General features: G+C 43.1%; 1 protein-coding gene across 2 annotated transcripts in view; it reads right to left on the reverse strand.

The window, feature by feature from the left end:
• Positions 1-20,137, reverse strand: part of N4BP2 (NEDD4 binding protein 2) — a 1,101,392-nt gene that overhangs the window by 133,336 nt on the left and 947,919 nt on the right. For both annotated transcript variants that reach the window (XM_069202011.1, XM_069202014.1), the window contains exon 16: positions 9,930-10,053. In XM_069202011.1, the coding sequence (XP_069058112.1) occupies positions 9,930-10,053 (124 nt within the window). The remainder of the gene's footprint in view (positions 1-9,929; positions 10,054-20,137) is intronic.

A 20,137-nucleotide genomic window follows, 5' to 3' on the forward strand; every position in this document is an offset into this window, starting at 1 on the left:
GAGAGGCGCTGAGATAAAAACGCCAGGTTGTTTAGTGCAGGGAGGAGGCATTCTGCAATCTGGCGAGTGACCAGGGGGCCGGACAAAGCTTTGGCCCATGACCCAACAAAGTGTCTGTAAGGGCCTCATTAAAAGGTAAGAGTGGCTTGGTGGATGTTTTCCCCGCCTTAAGGACTTATGTAAGAATGTTGGTCTTGACCTCCAAGGTGGGAAGCTGTAGACCAAGGACTAAGGCCACTCTACACATTACTATGGCGTTTGAAGCACTCTCCTCGTGAGTAGGACCAGTGAGTAAGAGGAGCCCTGACACAGGGGAGGTATCAAGGTCACTAGAGTCTTGTAAGTCCTCATTCCAATTCTCTATATGATATGGCTGGCCAACCTCATCCCCTGTGTCGTAATTGTAATCCGAATCCATGTCAAGGAGAGAATGTACTCTCCTTTGTGAAGGCTTGGATGGAGGGGGCAGTGCCTTCACAGAGTCCATGCACAGCCTCAGTCAAGGTCAAACCAGTGCCAACCCTGAGTCAGAGTACGAAAGGTACCTTATCTCACAGCATCTGTGCCAAAGTTCTGGGAACTTGGCACCAGAGGTGGAGTCAGGACTGCAGTTGGAGGCAGCCCGCGGTGGGCTAGGATGATCCAACTGGTACCCAGGGTGAGTCTGCCAGTGGTATTCCAGATGGAGGGCTTCTCGGCTCCATGGGGCCTGAAGGCGTACCAGAGGGAGTTGGGAAGGTTTCAATGAGCCAGAGCAAGGCGCACAGAACTCTTCAATCTGTTTTGACAAGATGGATGGACCTGGAAATTCAGGTTGTGCGTGAACAAGTAGCTGGATAAGCTTCGATGCAAACCGACTTCAGAGCGAAACTGAGTGGTATTGCATTGCCCCCACGTAGACTATGGAGAGTGGGAGTGGTGGGAAGGGGTCAAGTCACATTTAGATTTCTTGTGTTTTTAATTTGACTTACCCAAAGACTTAGACCAAGGTGAGGTTAGACCCTGCAACGTCTCCTGCGACTTCTTGAACTGGATTGGGACCAGCATCGCACCTTCGACTTGGAGCCATCCTGTCACAGAATCTTCTGGTGCTTACTGATGTACAGTTTAACCACATGGTCTTGGATAACTTTCACTGACACACAATTGCTAAAGACCTTGGGGTCATGACTGGACTCACAACACCACATGCAAACCTGCCACAGATATTTGTTTGTCCCTACAAGGCTAAAAACCTGTAATTTTGGGCAGTGGGATTTCCCTTGCACACTGTTTTGCAAATTTAGGAAGTAATAGGAGTCTCAAAGAGACAAGAGGGAGCTCTGGATCAATGTCTTGTGGTGCTAAAGAACAAGTTACTTATCTTCTGGTAATGTCTAATCTAGTAGAGATTATCTAGCTGGAGATCTCTTACCTTAGAATAATCCTCAGGTGTCTGACTGAATCTGGACGTTTTTTTTTTTAATCCCCTTACACGCCGGTAGGTGGTGTAGTTCGGCTCTGCGTCAGCTGCACTGGAAGGGACGTGCACAGTGGCCTATATAGGCGCCACCCTGCACACTGATTTCAGTTACTTTCTCAACTTTTCACTCCAGGAGCGTGGACCCACGAGAAGTGACTACTGGGGTGAAAAACTAAGGCCCTGAGAAAGGTGTCTCTTACACTGCAATCAGCTCTCAGAACTGGGAGAATGTTAGGGTTGGTAAGAAATCTGCAGCTGGACAGAGTCTCTATCAGATAAGGCATTACAGAAGGTAAGCAACTTGTTCATCTGATAAAGATTTATGGCCTCAGATTCCTTACCTTAGAATAGATACCCAAGCAATGCCTCCCCGGAAGTGGGTCTGGAAGGCCAATTTTAAACCAAATAGTCCTGCAGGACCTAACTGCGAAGTGCCCGTCATGACAGACCTGACTGTCCAGGCAGTAGTGTTTAGTTAACATGTGCAAAGATGCCCACATTGAGCTTGACAAATATGCAGGGCAGGGACTCCTCATGCTAAAGCAGTGGTCAGAGCCCTAGCTCTGGTGAAATGAGTGCGCAAACGCTCAGGGGGTTGCTTTTTGGCCAATGTGTAGCAGATCTTGATGGAGAGCATTATCCATAATGAGATAGTCTGTTTCTGCACAGCCTTCCCTTTCATAGCTTGTATGTGCCCCACAAGGAGTTGATCTTATACCCAGAGCTGTTTTGTGCAGTCAAGGTAGACTGACGACGCTGTTTTTGGGTGGAGACGGTGAAGTCTCCTCTCCTCTCTGGAGGGGTGAGGTAGAGCAAAAGAGGTAGCGATGGTGATGTTTTGGCCTACATGGAAGGGAATCACAACCTTTGGAAGGAAAGAGTCAGGTTCCCAGAGGACCAGCTTGTCCCGGTAGAAGATGGTGTAGGGAGAGTGCACTGAGAGTGTGCCTGCAATTCACTGATCCTCCTGGCTGATGTTACGACCACTAGAAAGGCAGTGTTGATAGTCAAAAGCCTAAGAGGGCAATTGTGCAGAGGCACAAAGGGTGAGCACATCAAAAAGATGAGAACCAATTTAGGTCCCACTGGGGCATGATGAATGTCCTGGGAGAAATATGTGCTGCAAGCCTTTAAGAAACCTAGTCACAACAGGTGAATTAAATAAAGAAGGTGGGCCTTGCAACTGCAAAAATGCAGAAATGGTTGAGAGCACAGCCCTGCTGAGAAGGCGCATGTCTAGGATAGGACACAGAGCTCTGTCCTTCGTAGGCACCAGGAAGTAAGATGAAATGGAACCACAACCTACTTCTGATGGTGGCACCATCTCCACGGCTCACTTGGACAAGAGACCCAGCACTCCCAGATGGAACAAGGAGAGGTGGTGCTTGGTCAATCGGTCATAACTGGGTAGCATGGGTAAAGGAGTAGTCTTAAAGAGTAGCCCCTTTGAACGATTTGAAAAACACAACGGTCTGATGTTATTGACCCCCAGTGGTGCAGGTGATGGTGTATCCTGCCACTCACTGGATGCTGATGATAGCTGGAGGGCAAACTGAAGGAGTTTGGAGGCTGTGGCTGCCGGTGGGTGGTGGACTGACCAAATCTCTGGCTACCTATCCTACGTGGTATATGGGACCCGCATCTGGCCACAAAAAGGCTGGGAAGCCTGCTGGCCATGAGGATTGGGATGGTATGTACATGGTTGGAGACCCCTTTCGTAGCCATGAAAGGGGCGGAAGGGAGATTGGGAGGTGGCCAGAGACAAGCCTAAGGACCTGACCATAGTTCTGAAGTCTGTAGAGCATTCTAGCACTGAACCTACCTTCTCTCTATATAGACGATAACCATCAAAAGGCATGTCCAAAAGCGAGACTTGAACATCCTGTGAAAAGCCAGTTGTTTTAAGCAAGGCGTGGCGCCGTAGGGACACAACAATGAAATCGCTCTATTCAGCGAGTCGGTTGTGTCCAGTCCACATTGTATGGTGAACGTTGCTGCATCTCTCCTGTCAGCAATAGCTTGGAAAAGTATGGGTCAGGTCTCTTCCAAGACCACAGGCAGCACTTCCCTAACTGATTCCAAGATTGTATAGAAATATTGGCCAAAAAGGCAAGTGGTGTTCAGTGACCTCAGTGCAAAACAGGTGAAAGAGAATATTCTCTTGCCAAAGCTATCCAGCCCCTTAGATGCCCTATCCGGTGGAGTGGTGGGGTACGTGCTAAAGTTGACCTGTGAGGTGGAGGTTTGAAACTCCAAGCTTTCTGGGGAGGGGTGTAGAGCAAGGACGTTTGTAAGGGCTTCATTAAAAGAGAGTAAATGTTTGTAGGGGGTGAATCCTAGCTAAAGCACCTCTGTCACCATGTTCATCTTGACTGCCACTGTGGGTAGCTGATGGTCTGGGACTTCAGGCACCCTATGCACCAAGGAGAGATCTAGTCAGTGTCAGGTGAGGTGTCTAACCCACTGGCCTCTGCCAGTTCCTCATACTAGTTATTCTCACTCTCATCTAAGGGATGCTGGTGTCCATAAGGATTCTCAGAACCCTCCCATTTAGCTCTCTTTCCAGGCCTGTCAAAAGTAAAAGCCACTTCCTTCCATCCAGAAAGCATGGTTCCAGTTGGCGCAGGAACCTGTTTAAGACGACACTTATCCATCTCTCTGTTAGAGTTGGGAATGAGGATGGGATGGTGCTTCCAGGATCGTCGGCACTGGAGTGGGTGCCGAGGAAGGTCTCGGTCTCACCGACAGCGCCACTCTGGATCCAGCAAGGAATCCATGGGGTACAGCTGGCACCGAAGGGGAAGCCGTTGGCAAGGATCTCAACCCGTGGGGACCTAAGACACTCCAGATGGGCATAGTTACCCAAATACGAGGTGCATGGCTTCATAAAATTCTTTTAACTGGGCGGGGGTCACTCCGGCTCCCAGAAAGTCAGGGAAATGCAGGGGGCCCTGAGTAAGACTCTTCCAAACCATGAGACCTTGAGTGCTGACGCTCCTGTGCCTTGTTGGAAGACTTTGATGAGTGCAGTGAATTTGAAGCCCTCTCCAACTTCTTTGATTTCTTATGCTTTTGGGACGTGGGAATTACCTAACTTCCCTGACGACTTACAGTGAGATGATGATTGCCGGGTGCAGCTCTGCGAGCGATCAAGGGACCTTCTGTGCGATCAGGCTCTTGAGCGGCGTGGGGAAGTCGACATAGGGTGGCAAGAAGCTACGGTGCATGGCGCAGCAGTTCTCACTGGTCTTAGAGTCATGGTCTTGCTCCAAGCAGCACAAGCACACCAAGGGGGGGGGGGTCTATCACAGACATCTGTCTGTGACATGCACCACATGGTTTGAAACCAGCTGGTTTCTTAGGTGACATCCTCACACCAGGAGAAAAGATCTCTCAGAAAGAGTCATCAAAAAGTTGGAAAAAGCTAGTCAAAAAAATGACTAATGGTAGCTCCAACTGGATCAGAGCTACCTGGCGTGGAAAGGAAAAAACTGGCGAGAGCGCACCGGGGTGGCACCTACATGTGTGTTGCACCCATCACTTTCAGTGTGGATGACGCTGAGCCGAATGACACCACCCATCGGCGTGCAGGGGTGCTGTTCACAAACGTCTGGATCCAGTCTGATGCCTGGGGATTATTCCAAGGTAAGGACTCTGTGGCCAGAAATCTCTATCAGATAGAAAAGAACTGACATCAGCATGAAGGAGTGGTGCCTAAATAGGCTATGCACATCATTTCTAGAATAGAATGGCATTAGAGTGGAGCCATACATTTCTGTCACTAAAAGCCTGGATGTTCTTTGGATGTGAAAGTGAGAGCACACTCCACAAGAAGGTTATCAATTTCCAGTGCTCTACACCTACCAGATATCTGCAGAGTCGCTACATGGAGTAAATGGCATACATTTACACAAGAGTAATTCCTGGATGTCTCAGTGAATGATGATCAGTTGTGGGTCAAGCAATTCTTCACCATCTGTTTCAATGAGGCAGGGCCGGCTTTAGCACTGGTGGCACCCTGTGCGACAGTCTTTTTGGCATCCCCCCATCCCATGACCACCTCCTCGGATTCAGTCACTACCAACCGGCAAATGTGCCCCTCATCTCTCCATAGCCCCCCCTTCAAATACATTAATTTGTTTCAAAGCGCTTGTAAAGGCTGGCTCTACTAATACACTTAGCTATCCAAATAAAATATAGTTCCATTCTTTGCAGCAGGCATATTAACCCACTGTGCTACTTTATGGTGAATCAAAGATGGCATTAGGCGAAACTTCTATCTCTCTCCCAAGCAGGAACATTAATCAAAAGAAGTATTTTGATATTTTAATTGTTTCCTGGAGGCTGGACGCACAAGGAACTTTTCAGCAGGTACTTTTAAATCACAAGTTTCTTAAGTCATTGCTAAACACAGTAGCCCCCCTAAAGTCAGCGCCCCCAATCCAGGTTAGCACCCGGTGCGGCTGCACCACTCGCACTGCCCTAAAGCCGGCCCTGCAATGAGGTGACCTACTCTTTATATTTTTAGATTTCTTTTGATGTTTGCTTCCCACCGCTGCATGTAGCATGTTCTGTAAGGTAACAACTGCTTGCTATTCGTATTCAAGCATGTGAATCTATGAAAGATTCAATACTGGAATAAACGATTCACATGCGACCTTCCCTCCCCCCCAACAAGAACTACCACATTTAGGCCTCTTTTCTATTACCTTTACACATGTGCTGAAAAATCTGAGGTATGGTTGCTCTCGAGAGGAAGAGTGCTTCAGGAGCTGGCTAATTGGAGCTTCCTAATTGGCTGAAGTTTGGCTCTTATTAAAATGATTGATTTGGCTAACAATGCAACTTGTTTAAGCTTGCTGTGAAATGCTTGACTTTATACTACTTGCTATAATTACAGTAGGATTCCCAGCTCAATGATGGAACAATTCAAGCATTTGAATCTGGGGAAAAGTCAAGACTGGAAAGCTTGCTGTCCTTCCAGAAAGACGTGCAGGCCCTACTCATTACAGCCCTGCTTAAATCTTAACATGTAATTCACTCAAATTTACTGTTCCTTTTATCCTCTATCCCTGTGGTAATGTGATTAGGCAGCACTATATAATTATCTTTAATAAATAAATTAATAAATAAATACATATACTCTAGTCTAGCAATGCTAGTGTTAGTTTATCAAATATAGCTGATTGCATGATATCTTTCTTCATCAATAGCAACCGCCATAAATACCCCTGAAGAGAATAAGTATTAAATCAAACACCTTTTATTCACCTTCTAGGACCATAGGAAACAAACTTCAAGTGACAAAAGAGGCCTTCACATGTTAATATTTGTTGCAAATTCTGAGATGTTCACAAAGACCACAATTTAAAGTATAAAAGAGATAAGGTTGATTTACTCTGTAGCTATCTTTATCATGGTATTTGTACTCCTTCTTAGCTCTTGTGAATTCTTTTACTGGCATCTGCTCAATTTTCAATCTCTCTCTCTTAATAGGTTTCTATATTCTCAATCATTATCTTGGTGTCCAGTGAAATACAGAATACTTGCATTTATGTTTCATCTGTGCTATAAACATCACATATTTTATCTTTTATGTAACCTCCTTCTTGAATTATAAACGCTCCTTATTTAGGTGTAGGTTTCAAATATAAATGCATAATTAATCTTACTCATGTAATTATTCACTGCAACATGATAATTAAGTCTGTTTGAATATTCATGCATGGACTGAATTTACTTTTCCAGAGACTGTTTTTAGATAATGAACAAGGTTTCATAGAAATTGATTTCTTTACTTCTCAATTAATGTTTATAAATGTCCAGTGAAGTATCACAGAATGTAAGTAAGTGAAAGGCTGTCAGGGATTTGGTTCTAATTTTTTATTGTGAAAACAGTCAACAACGTTGAGATACAATAAATAAATTAAGAACAGAGTGTAATGATTCAGAATACAACTTAATTTCAGGGACTCTAAACTGAGGGTCATAAAGAGCTGTAGTCATCTTCCTTTGCTGAAGGCTACAGGAAGAAACATCCAGTCTTCACTCGCTAGGCTTATCTGCCTGCCTGTAGAAGCAGATGGGAACAGCAGATACAGATTCTTTGCTGAAAATTGATTGTACTGTTCAGAAGAGGCGTGCGGGTATGAACCATCTCTGAAATTCAAAGTAAGCCACTTTTAGAGATAAGTTTATCTCAGCTAGCTAAGAGGAAATTGGGGTTGGAGATACTGGTTTAAAGAAGCTTTACAATATCATCACAGTGTTACAATATTTAGTATTCACCCTCCTAATAAGTATTGTTTAAACTGTTTTGTTTGTTTTTATAATAGTTACTACTCATAATGCATACAGTAGGATAGAATTTTGATTATAATTAAATCTTGAAAATATGACCCTGATTTCCTAGTGTTCCAAGGGGTGTCTTTTCAAGATGAAAACATGTTTGGTTTTCACCAACAATTCCTGTGAAATCTCACAGGATTAATCTCAACTGTAACCTTGAAAGCACTTCACTCAAGTAATGCTCAATGGGATGAAGGATGGCTGCATTCCTTCATGTTTTCTGCCTCAAGTAGGTTAACTGACCAAGTCCTTGGCAACAAAGGGTCTATAAAACCCATTTACCGCCTGTGTTCTGGAAAGGAATCCACAAAACATATCTGTCTAGTGTGCATAGACTCCATGTACAAGGCTGGGGATTCTAAGTATTGGGACACAGAAATATTCTCAATATGTAGCCATATGACTGAACACTGCAACTGAATTATGGAGCCTTAGGTGCCACCATATTCAAAACATAATATTGTCAAATTGGATACTTTTTCAGACTTGTGTAACACTTTATGTATCATATTTACTAGCATTTTTAATATCTGAACATATATTCATATCAATGGAGTATAGAACATCAACTTTTCTCAACATTTCTATATACTTCTTTGATTTTTCAGTACAGCCTACGAAGATCTTTCTTCTTATAGTAGTGAAAGTGAAATCTCTAGTTTCCTCTGGACGAGATGTACTTATGCTGCAAAATTACAAGATTATGAGCTAAATGCCCATTACCATGTTGATATCATCAATATGCAAAAGCGGTTTTTGCATTTATAAAATGTACAATTTCTTTTGTGCAACAAATCATGTATTTAACAATAAAAATAATGTGCATATATATATTTGTTTTGAAAAGAATAATGTGGTTGGTGCTGAGTTAGTAAAATATTAATGGTGACTGCTTACGTAAACTTATGGTATGAATTTGATTCTTTACTCTGTTCAGACCATTATAAAAGGAATGATATTTGTGTACTAGTTACAATGCATTTGAGCACAAATTTAAGATTACAACTTGTCAGAGGACAGGGAAAACAACAAAGCATAGCAAATTCAATGCTTGAATAATGAGGATTTGCCAGAAATAAATACTCTGTAGTTATTGTAACAAAATACAAAAAAATGGTTTTAATTTTCACAGTACTTCTTTTTGGCAACCATGCCAATGTTAGCATTGAAAGTCTTCCATCTGGAACATTTACCTCTTTCTCGAGAAGGCATGAAAATACTGACAAAAATCAGGCACACGTGAGCTTACAATTAGCCTTTAAAATGTTTCATATTGCTTGTTAGCAAAGGCAGTGGACCACTTTGAAAATGAGACTATTATAGAATACTGTATTTGGAATCTTGCTAAACAGCCTAATTTCAAATGTGGTAACAATAGTGGAAACAGTCAATGTTTTAAAGCTTAGTATCATTTGAAAAGCACGCTGGTCCTCATAAAGCAAATGTATGTGAAAATAAGTTTCACCTAAGCTAAACAAAAGGATCAACATTGACTATACTGAGAGTGAAGTATAAAATGTTATGCAGCCATCAATTACACTTATCACTGTATAATGCTTCCTTAAATGCCATTTATACCTATGGAATAACTGCCAGGAAGACATTCTTCTCGCCATTTTAAGTACAGAGTAAGGTATGGGTACATGGGTGTTTGGTGAAGAGGGACATGTCATGGTTGCAGGGGAGTTTGATGAACAACCAGATAGTTACAATTTACTGAAAATAACAAACAAAGTTCTTTCTTTACAGAATTTCGACTTCTTAGGATTGGTAAAAGGAGCTGCAGAAGTAAAGAGGAAAATTCTCCCACAACACAAATCCATCTGTTGAGGGTTAAGAATACGCAAAGGGATCTTTATAAATGAATAACTTTCAGAGAAATATAGATGTATGACTTTGACTCCAACTGTTACTTATCTGCTTGTGAATCAGGCCCATGCACATTTAAAATAACAGCATAGCAATTACACAGCATATTTAGCATTTGTTCTTGCATTCCAGTGATTACTCTAAACAAAAAGCACACCGCTCACACAGTAATGGGTTGTCCTGACCAGCATTGCTTTAAAAATGCCAACCAAGCAAATACATCATATATCTAACAGAAATGTAAGCTCACCTGAAGTTGTGGCTGGTGAGGTAGTCAATGACCGCTGGTTTGATACGTGCAACTCCTCCCTGACTATGGTTTCCTCTTCCAGTAATCACAGAGAGATAAGGTTTTCCACCAGTGCGCTTGTATTCTGAAATTTAATAAACAACGTTACTTCCAAGGATTCAAAATATAAGAAAACTACTGGTTATTCATACTTTTTACAACTGTGAACACTGCAAACAACCCCATGTAAAAAATTACTATAATACCAACCTATCCATCAAGTACTTTCAATCCTGAACAAAACCGCACTCTATGTGTGACTGTATGGATGGTCACATTCTGAGCAGCAGGTAGGAACATTGGCAGCAAAAACCACTTTCTTAATTTGAATTTGCCCACTGGGGTAATGAACTGAATTTTATTATTTTGTTTGGCTTCGGCAACACACTTGGGCCATAATTTTAAAATGTGCAGAACTACCTTTACAAGGATGTACTTTGCAGCTCACTTGAGGTCCACTGGGACAAAACTGGTATTCAACTGATATCAGGTGCCTGCAATTAAATCTGCTGATCAGCCAGGCAATTGGCCTTTGAAAAAGGAAGGAAATGTTTGTTCTCTGCTGATGAAGGGATTAACCCAGAATATACATGTCCAGAGATGCTTGAAAATACAAGGCCTGAAATAATGAAAATGCCAAAGAATTCTGTGTAAGTTGCTTACTTTGCTACATTTAATAATGACCAGTTGCGAGTGCGCTTTTGTTCTGGACAACTCTTTTATATATATATATATATATATATATATATATATATATATATATATATATATATATATATATATATATATATATATATATATATAGGTGCTGTGTGGGATGAGTTTGTTTATATATATATATATATATATATATATATATATATATATATATATATATATATATATATATATATATATATATATATATATATAGGTGCTGTGTGGAATGAGTTTAGATGACTTTTAGAAACTATTTACCTCTTCTCTCCCAAAAAATAGAATTACAGTTGTGAAAGAAACCATATTAAGTAAAACACTATACAGGGAGTGCAGAATTATTAGGCAAATGAGTATTTTGACCACATCATCCTCTTTATGCATGTTGTCTTACTCCAAGCTGTATAGGCTCGAAAGCCTACTACCAATTAAGCATATTAGGTGATGTGCATCTCTGTAATGAGAAGGGGTGTGGTCTAATGACATCAACACCCTATATCAGGTGTGCATAATTATTAGGCAACTTCCTTTCCTTTGGCAAAATGGGTCAAAAGAAGGACTTGACAGGCTCAGAAAAGTCAAAAATAGTGAGATATCTTGCAGAGGGATGCAGCACTCTTAAAATTGCAAAGCTTCTGAAGCGTGATCATCGAACAATCAAGCGTTTCATTCAAATTAGTCAACAGGGTCGCAAGAAGCGTGTGGAAAAACCAAGGCGCAAATTAACTGCCCATGAACTGAGAAAAGTCAAGCGTGCAGCTGCCACGATGCCACTTGCCACCAGTTTGGCCATATTTCAGAGCTGCAACATCACTGGATTGCCCAAAAGCACAAGGTGTGCAATACTCAGAGACATGGCCAAGGTAAGAAAGGCTGAAAGACGACCACCACTGAACAAGACACACAAGCTGAAACGTCAAGACTGGGCCAAGAAATATCTCAAGACTGATTTTCCTAAGGTTTTATGGACTGATGAAATGAGAGTGAGTCTTGATGGGCCAGATGGATGGGCCTGTGGCTGGATTGGTAAAGGGCAGAGAGCTCTAGTCCGACTCAGACGCCAGCAAGGTGGAGGTGGAGTACTGGTTTGGGCTGGTATCATCAAAGATGAGCTTGTGGGGCCTTTTCGGGTTGAGGATGGAGTCAAGCTCAACTCCCAGTCCTACTGCCAGTTCCTGGAAGACACCTTCTTCAAGCAGTGGTACAGGAAGAAGTCTGCATCCTTCAAGAAAAACATGATTTTCATGCAGGACAATGCTCCATCACACGCGTCCACGTACTCCACAGCGTGGCTGGCAAGAAAGGGTATAAAAGAAGGAAATCTAATGACATGGCCTCCTTGTTCACCTGATCTGAACCCCATTGAGAACCTGTGGTCCATCATCAAATGTGAGATTTACAAGGAGGGAAAACAGTACACCTCTCTGAACAGTGTCTGGGAGGCTGTGGTTGCTGCTGCACGCAATGTTGATGGTGAACAGATCAAAACACTGACAGAATCCATGGATGGCAGGCTTTTGAGTGTCCTTGCAAAGAAAGGTGGCTATATTGGTCACTGATTTGTTTTTGTTTTGTTTTTGAATGTCAGAAATGTATATTTGTGAATGTTGAGATGTTATATTGGTTTCACTGGTAATAATAAATAATTGAAATGGGTATATATTTTTTTTTGTTAAGTTGCCTAATAATTATGCACAGTAATAGTCACCTGCACACACAGATATCCCCCTAACATAGCTAAAACTAAAAACAAACTAAAAACTACTTCCAAAAATTTCAGCTTTGATATTAATGAGTTTTTTGGGTTCATTGAGAACATGGTTGTTGTTCAATAATAAAATTAATCCTCAAAAATACAACTTGCCTAATAATTCTGCACTCCCTGTAGTAGCAAATTATTCTCAGAGCTAATCATGCATGCTTTCACATATTTCACACACAATAAATGTAATTCAATTAACACCAACAAAATTTGCTAAAAAATGAGCTAACAGTTACACATACAAGGCACAGTGACCAAACCAAAGCACTTCCTTGTTTGAAGCAATTATCAAAAGGGCTTAGTTTGAAAGTTTTACAATGGAAGGGTTCCTGCTATTAGGTATTAAAACACTGGCAACTGAGTTTCTTATATGAAAATTGGAACAGATATTAAAATTAAGTCACTTAACTTTGGTAACCTTCGGTCTGATTTATGAAACAATCACTTTTCTGTAGTCCTGGCGGGGTCAAATCATTGTTACCTAGGACTGCCACAACTTTAACAGCACTGCTTGAATCAGAGGGGTGGGAAGAAAAGCGTACAGTATTTATGACTTTCCATCTCCTGTAACTGAAGCTTTGGCATTTAGAGTAGTGGCAAATAAGCAGTGGCGCCTCCTCCGCTATGGCAGAGGAGTGTCGCCTCCCACAGCTGCAAAACATTAAAAATAAAATGATGACAAACAACGTTTATTATTGTTTTATTTTTCTAGGGGGCAAGGCCATGGGGGATGATAGACAGGGACGAAGAGTGGTGGCATTGCTGTCAGTGCGCATGTGGGTTTGGCCAGTTGTCTCACAATGGCCAAACCCACATGCAAACTGAGTTCTCTCCAACCTGAGCTGCGTTGCCGGGTTGGAGACAGCAGGCAGAGGTTCCCAGTCTGCCTGGGAGCACTAAGTGAGGGCCCTCAGGCCAATCCTGATGCTGCTCTTGTGCTGCCAGCTGCATGAGAGCAGAGTTAGGATTGGCCGCAGGTCAGTCTTGGAGCCTGTGCCTGGTGGAGCCAGAAGAGCCGCAGGGCAGATGTGGCAGAATTCAGATACATGTGTTTTTTGTTTTTGTTTTGTTCACCGCCCACCCCCCTTTACCCTGCCGCAACTGCAAATAAGTATACCTCTGGGAACCTGCAATCTTTGAAGATGCCTTGAAGAACTAAGTTGTCTATGATCCATTTGAAGAGCCAACTGAGCAAATCCAGAATTGCTTGTTGATTTTGATGTCCTGGAAGATGAATCACTTTTATTGACAGGTTTTTGGCTAAGACCCATGATCACATTTTCTGTGCCTCTAGGGATAATGGTCTTGATCTAGTGCTACCCCAATTGTTCAAGTCGTGTATTGTGATACTTTTGTCTGTTTGCACTAGAATTTGATCCATTATTAGAGGTAGAAGGTAGGCCTTCAAAGCCAAGGGCAGTGGCCTGGGCTCCAGAAAATTGATTTGATAGAAGCTTTTGTTCGGTGTCCACAGACCCTGCACAACCTAAAAGTCACAACTGTTGGAGCAGGACGATTCTGTAAGAATCTTATCCCAGGCAACAGGTTTATATTTTTCCACCAAGAAAGGAATTAGCTTATCACATGTGTCTGTTCTTTCCTTGTGTTCATTGATTGTCCAGGCACTGCTATAGTAGTTTCATAGGGAGTTTTAAATTAGGGACCATACCGATGTAAGAAAACACTGAACCTGCAAAGGAGGAACTCGGACTGGCTTTTTCAGTTGGATATTTCTTGACATAAGCGCATTTCTACTAGATGGGATGATTCTCTGTCTTCAAACGGAAACACTTTTTCTTGTCTTGTGTCAAAACTCTCTTCCAAGCAAACTAGTGGCTTTACTGGTTGACTTTTGAGAAATTATGTGCAAACCAACCAATGTAGATGAGAGATTGTGGCTCGTGTTGCATAAACTGAGTCACTGGCTCAGTAGTTCTACAAGGTTTGTTTTCACACCCATGGGTAACACGAGTGAACTTAGTCCAATGCTCCAGTGCTATATGTGAAAGACAGATATACATATCCACTGAAAAAACAAAGGTTACAGGGACTTTATAGTTAAGAAACAGATTTAAAAAACACCTTAGAAATTCACGTATAAAAACAAAGGTTACAGGGACATTATAGTTAGGTTCTGAATTTACTCACACAAAACCAGAGACACTCAGCAGTTAGAGTTATTTCAAGGGACTATGGGCCAGATGTATCATTCTTTACAAAAGCCATTACCTAGTAATCGCTATTGGAATATATGAAACTCCAGGAGTTTCATACTGCAATTTGCAAGGGCTTGCAAATAGACCTACATCGTTAATATTCATGAGGTAGGTTGCAATTTGCGAGCCATTGCGAATGGCTACAATCACAGGGATGGTGGCCTGCTGGGCTCAGCAGACCACCATGTCCGTGATTGCTTTTCAATAAAGCAATCTTTTTTTTTTTCTTTCAGATACAGCCTGTTTTCCTTAAAGGAAAACGGGATGCATTTAAAAATGTAAAATAAAAAGTTTTCTTTTCATTTTTAAAGAGTGGGCAGTGGTCCGTGGGACCACTGCCTGCTCGTAAAAAACGTTTTCACATGCATTCACAAAGGGATCCCCTTTGCAAATGGGTTACCACCAATTTGAAATTGGTCGTAACTGCGATTGTTTTGCGACTGCATTCACAGTCACAATACAATCATACATACCTCTGAGATTCGGTATTAGGAAGGGACGCCCTTGACACGCCTAATACCGAAATGGTATGTAGTCGCAAATCCAATTTGCAATTCGGTAACAAGTTAACGAATCGCAAAGTGGACTTGTTACATACCAAAATCCATTAGGCCGTTTGTGATCGCCGTTTGTGATCGCAAAAATGTTTGATACATCTGGCCCTATAACTTGCGACCAAAGGTAACTATAACTCGTGCCCCCGCCATTCACAGTTTTTTATTGAATAATTTGACTTCTAATGCTTCACTGATATTTTTAATGATGTTATAAAAGTTGTCATGAGTGATGTCATATCTGGGATAATTAGCAGTGCATGGCAAGGGCGTGAGTTATAGTTACCAGATCTCGGCCCCGGGGACCGCATCTACCGGGGCCCAGCCTTCAGTAAATGGAGGGGTAATTAATAGTGCATGGCGAGGGTGTGAGTTATAGTTACCTGATTTCGGACCCAGAGACCCTATCCTATGGGGCCCAGCCTTACAATATTTGTTTGGGTGGGAGAAGGGAGCCGCGCTGTCCCCCTCCTCGGGCCGATTTCAGCCACGGGGTCCCCATTCCCCAGGTCCGGCCATCTCTCTGTGCAATAAAACCGCGAGGGGAGCCTCAAGACCCCCACAGTCCCAGCCAGCTTCCTGCCTCCTGCGGGTGCTGGCTTTGATGTCAGAGACAGGGAGCTGCTAAACATGCAGCTCCCTGTCTGAGAGAGAAATCATTGCCTATTTTTCCCTGCAAGAATGTCTGTGGGCAGGGTAACAGAGGAAACCTCTGCTCCCAGGAGCAAGAGCTGTTTGACAGCTCTCGATTGCTAGGGGCGGAGTGTTTGCTGTGACTTGGCAGGAGCTGTCAAAGTCCCAGTCAAAGTCACAACAAACAGCTATGTCCGGGGGTGAGCACCCATGGAGATAGCAAAAGCCCGTCCTGAGGGGTTGCGGTCCCCAGGCCCATTATTGGGTGCCTGTGTGGCCCCTTCAACATCTGAATGTGTCCTTGGGAGGTGGTGGTCCCCCGGGCCAGGGGTCAGCGACAGACCCCTTCATTTATTTCAATTCGGCCCAGGGGAGGTGGAGGTCCTCCCTTATTTTCAAACCATTGCCCCTGGGAGTTGGCGATCCTCAGGGCCGTGGGGTAGTTTCGGTGTGGGGGGGGAGGGGCTGCACGCCTCCTGCATATAATCCAAACAGCACCAGGGGGTGGTGGTCCATGGATCAAGAGGGAGTCCACAGGACCCACCCCTACTATAAGTAAGACATTTTACCCTGGGAGGTGGTGGGTCCGCAGGCGCAAGAGGTCACACGGCCCCCCACATACTATTGAATTAAAGCCCCAGGGAGGTGGCTGTCCTCGGATCTGCATCTGCGACCTAGGTGAAGTTTCTCTCCTAAGTGGTCATGTGACAGTCCTTATATACTAAATCTTATCAGAGATTGGAATTTATTTCTTAAGTTGAGGAATGCTGGACATAGATTATTTGCGTCAAGGAGTGCGTCCCAGACGTTTTCTTATGGGCTTATAAGGTGAGAGGACATTCATTTAGATTACACTACTTAATTATTTGTTGATGTGTTTTAATCAACCTAGACATGATGAGAAATAGACATTTGATCCTGGGAAACGTAGCCTTGTTGGTTGTATCTGTGTTGTTGATCAAAGGGCTTGACGCTTTCACATTTCTAAGAAAGATAATGCCAGGCAACATTTGTAGCTAATAGAAGTCATGACAGTGATTCCGCATAAATCTGGAAAGAGGGCGATCTGTCATTATTTGAGATGGCGGCCTCCATTGGCAAAAAAAAAAGTTGGACAGGATAACTAAAATGGAAACTATAGCTAAAATGGAACCTGTTCTTTATGCATTTCAGAACCTAAATCTAGAAGAAAGAAGCCTAAAAGCAAGTGATTAAAATAATAGAATTATGAAGGAAACAGCCACAGGATGTAGGAAATTGTGGAATCATTTCTATGGTAAAATGTTATTAACTTATCTCTGAATGTGTTTTCGATTGATCTTGCTTATCAGAGATATTCATTACACCTTTACAGAATAGCACATGCCAAAAATGTGCATTTAATGAGATAGAAATTCATCATTTGTTACATGTTCAATATCACGTCTTCAAACTTAAATGAGAAAGGGGTCTCTGCGCTGCAAAACATGATCCTTACAATACTTGAAGGTCCTCCTTTATTTGTACGGAGTTGCTGGCTTTGAGAAGTCAGGTGTTCAAAAATGAGTATACAAACACTTCTGGAAAATGCATGTGAGCTGCTGCAACTGCTATAAACTTATAGCTGGTCCACTCTGGAAATGACATACAAGGCCTAGATAGGTGCCACTCCTGTGAGGTGACACCATTTGTTTTCAAATCTGTCTGCATCTCCAGACGTGAAGCCCCAAAAGCAAACTGATAGACCAGTGTGCAGATTCATAGACTTGGGATCTCATTAATGGGTAGATTCCAAACAGAGAGGAATGGGGAGTCCATGAGAAATCTGCAGCTAAATAGAGTCTCTACCAGAAAGAGCATAACCGAAGGTAAGAAACTTGTTCTTCTAATAGAGACTACTTGCCGCAGAATCCTCACCTTTTGAATAGATACCAATGCACTACCTAAAGGGAAGTGGACTGTGTACGGACTCAAACCAGAAAGTCCTGCACGACTGAATGGGTGAAAGTGCCCTTCCTGGCAGACTTGGCTGTCCAGACAAGAGTGCTTCATGTATGTATGGAGGGAAGCCTATGTAGCAGCCTGACAGATGTATAGGACAGGGGTTCCACATGCTAACGCAGTGCTAGCAGCTTTGGTCTTCGTGGAATGGGCTCACAGTCCTTCATGCGGCTGCTTCTTTGCCAATGCGTAGCAGATGTTACTGAAGAGCAATATCCAGTGGGAGACACAACGCTTCAGCACAACCTTGCCTTTTTCACTATGGTAAACCCCACACAAAGCTGTTTGTCCACCCAGTGGTCTGTGGTACAATCAATGTAGAAGCTCAGCGTTCTTTTGGGGTTCAAACAGTGGCGCTTCACCCCCCTCCTTAGAGGGGTGAAGCACAGAATACTGGCAGGGTGATGTTTTGACTGACGTGGAACCATGTCACAACTTTCAATAGAAAGGATGCTCTAGTTCTCATAACCAGCTTATCGGGGAAAAAGGTGGAATAAGGCAGATGAACAAAAACAGCCTGAAGATCAGTGACATGATGTGCAGAGAAGATGGCAATTAGCAACACGTTTTTGAGGATGAGGAGCTGTAGGGGACAGTTATGGGTACACATCAATAAAGTAAGGAAAATATTGAGGTTCCATTTGGGCATCACAAAAGGAAGAGGGGGAAATGGATGGTGCAGTCCTTTCAGATCACAACTAATGATTTAAATAACAAAGGCTATTCAGATAAACGGCAGAGATGCCAAAAGAGCCAAATTATAACATTTAATAGTGACCAAAGCAAGGTCTCGCCGAGCGAGGGAAAGAATAAACAATAGAACATGAGACAACTTGGTACTGAAAGGGGGTCAATTTGGAGTGTGCAGCACTAAACCACAAACGTGTCCCAGCAAAGGTATATACAGTCTTTGTCAAAGGACATCCAGCTGTGAAGATGACATCCGTTACCTCTGGAAGGAGACTGAAGATTTTCAGCTGGCGCCGCTCAATGTCCATGCATGAAAGTGGAGGTTGTGAAGGCTGTGATGGCGATCCCGACCTTTCTGCTACGACAGCAGATCCTCCTGGGAGGCAGAGGCTCAAAGTCCAGGAGTTCTGGATACCATACACTTCATGCCCAGTCCGGAGCCACTAAGATAACTTGGGCCCTGTTGGTTCTGATCTTCTTGAGAACTCAGTGTAGGAGTGGTATCGCCAGAGGTCCACTCGAGGCAGAACATTTTGTTTTAAACAGACTTTATTGAATTTTGCATAACAACATTCAAACTGTCAATAAGTCCACTCTCTATCTTGATGACACAAGTTATGCCAATATTCTTCCATCTGAGCACAACATTTCAATAGCATTCCGTCAAATTTTCAATAACTGCATATAGCATCAGTATCAGTGCTTTGCATCTCTACTTGCCTATTTTTGGGGTAGACAAACAAAGGTATAGTTTCTTACCTGTAACTCCAGTTCTCTCGTAGGGGTATTTCCATGATAGTCATAAGCGTAGAATAATTCCTGGCCCGCCTGCGGCGACCCCGAGCACTTTTTCCAATATAACTTCTTAAGTGTCCCTGTTCGCCCTACTTCAGAAAGGCCTGCTAAGACACTTAAGAATCCATGCAGCCTATAGGAAGGGCTACAGTGATAGAGGTACCCAAGTCTGCCTCCCAGATTGGTCCATATCCCATCTATGGGTCAGAGAGTCTCCACTTGTAGATGTCGATAGAGGCAAGTAATCACTTTCACTGTCCTGGTTGCCAATAGGACATAAGAGCGGCATGAATGCGGTTCTGTATCTCCCGATCTCCAGTGCCTAAGTATGATTGTCAGTGCTGCCCCGTGACTCAAAAATTGACCTCCCGGAAGATTAAATTCCACACTGAATGTCTTGAATGTGGTTAGGACCCCGTCTCGCAATAAGTTATCCAATTCAGTTACTCCTGCCGCTGTCCGTGCCCCCAAGACATGTGAATTCCGTCCCCCATCAGTAATGGCAAGACCGAGAGGGGTGAGTTTCAGGGAGTATGGCAATTAAGTATCAATTTTTTCATGACAGCTCTCCAGCACTTCTGCATGGTCTTAAAGGCCTGCAGGTCTATTTCAGCAAGGGCCTTGGTTCTCAGGATCAGCCCTAGAAGCACCCGATATGCTGGAGTAAACCCATCTGTGTGCCAATCTTGTTGCCACCTACTTGTTATCCATCTGGTCAGCTGCCCAATGGTACAATTCAAAGTCTGGAGCTGCCAGTCCTCTCTGCCGTACTGGTCTCTGGAGCGTAGTGTATGCCACTTGCCGCCACCCCGTCCCATATAAATGGCATGCTGTAAGGAAATG

This window comes from Pleurodeles waltl, chromosome 1_2 (assembly GCF_031143425.1).
Source record: "Pleurodeles waltl isolate 20211129_DDA chromosome 1_2, aPleWal1.hap1.20221129, whole genome shotgun sequence".
In the NCBI taxonomy this organism is placed as follows: Eukaryota; Metazoa; Chordata; class Amphibia; order Caudata; family Salamandridae; genus Pleurodeles; species Pleurodeles waltl.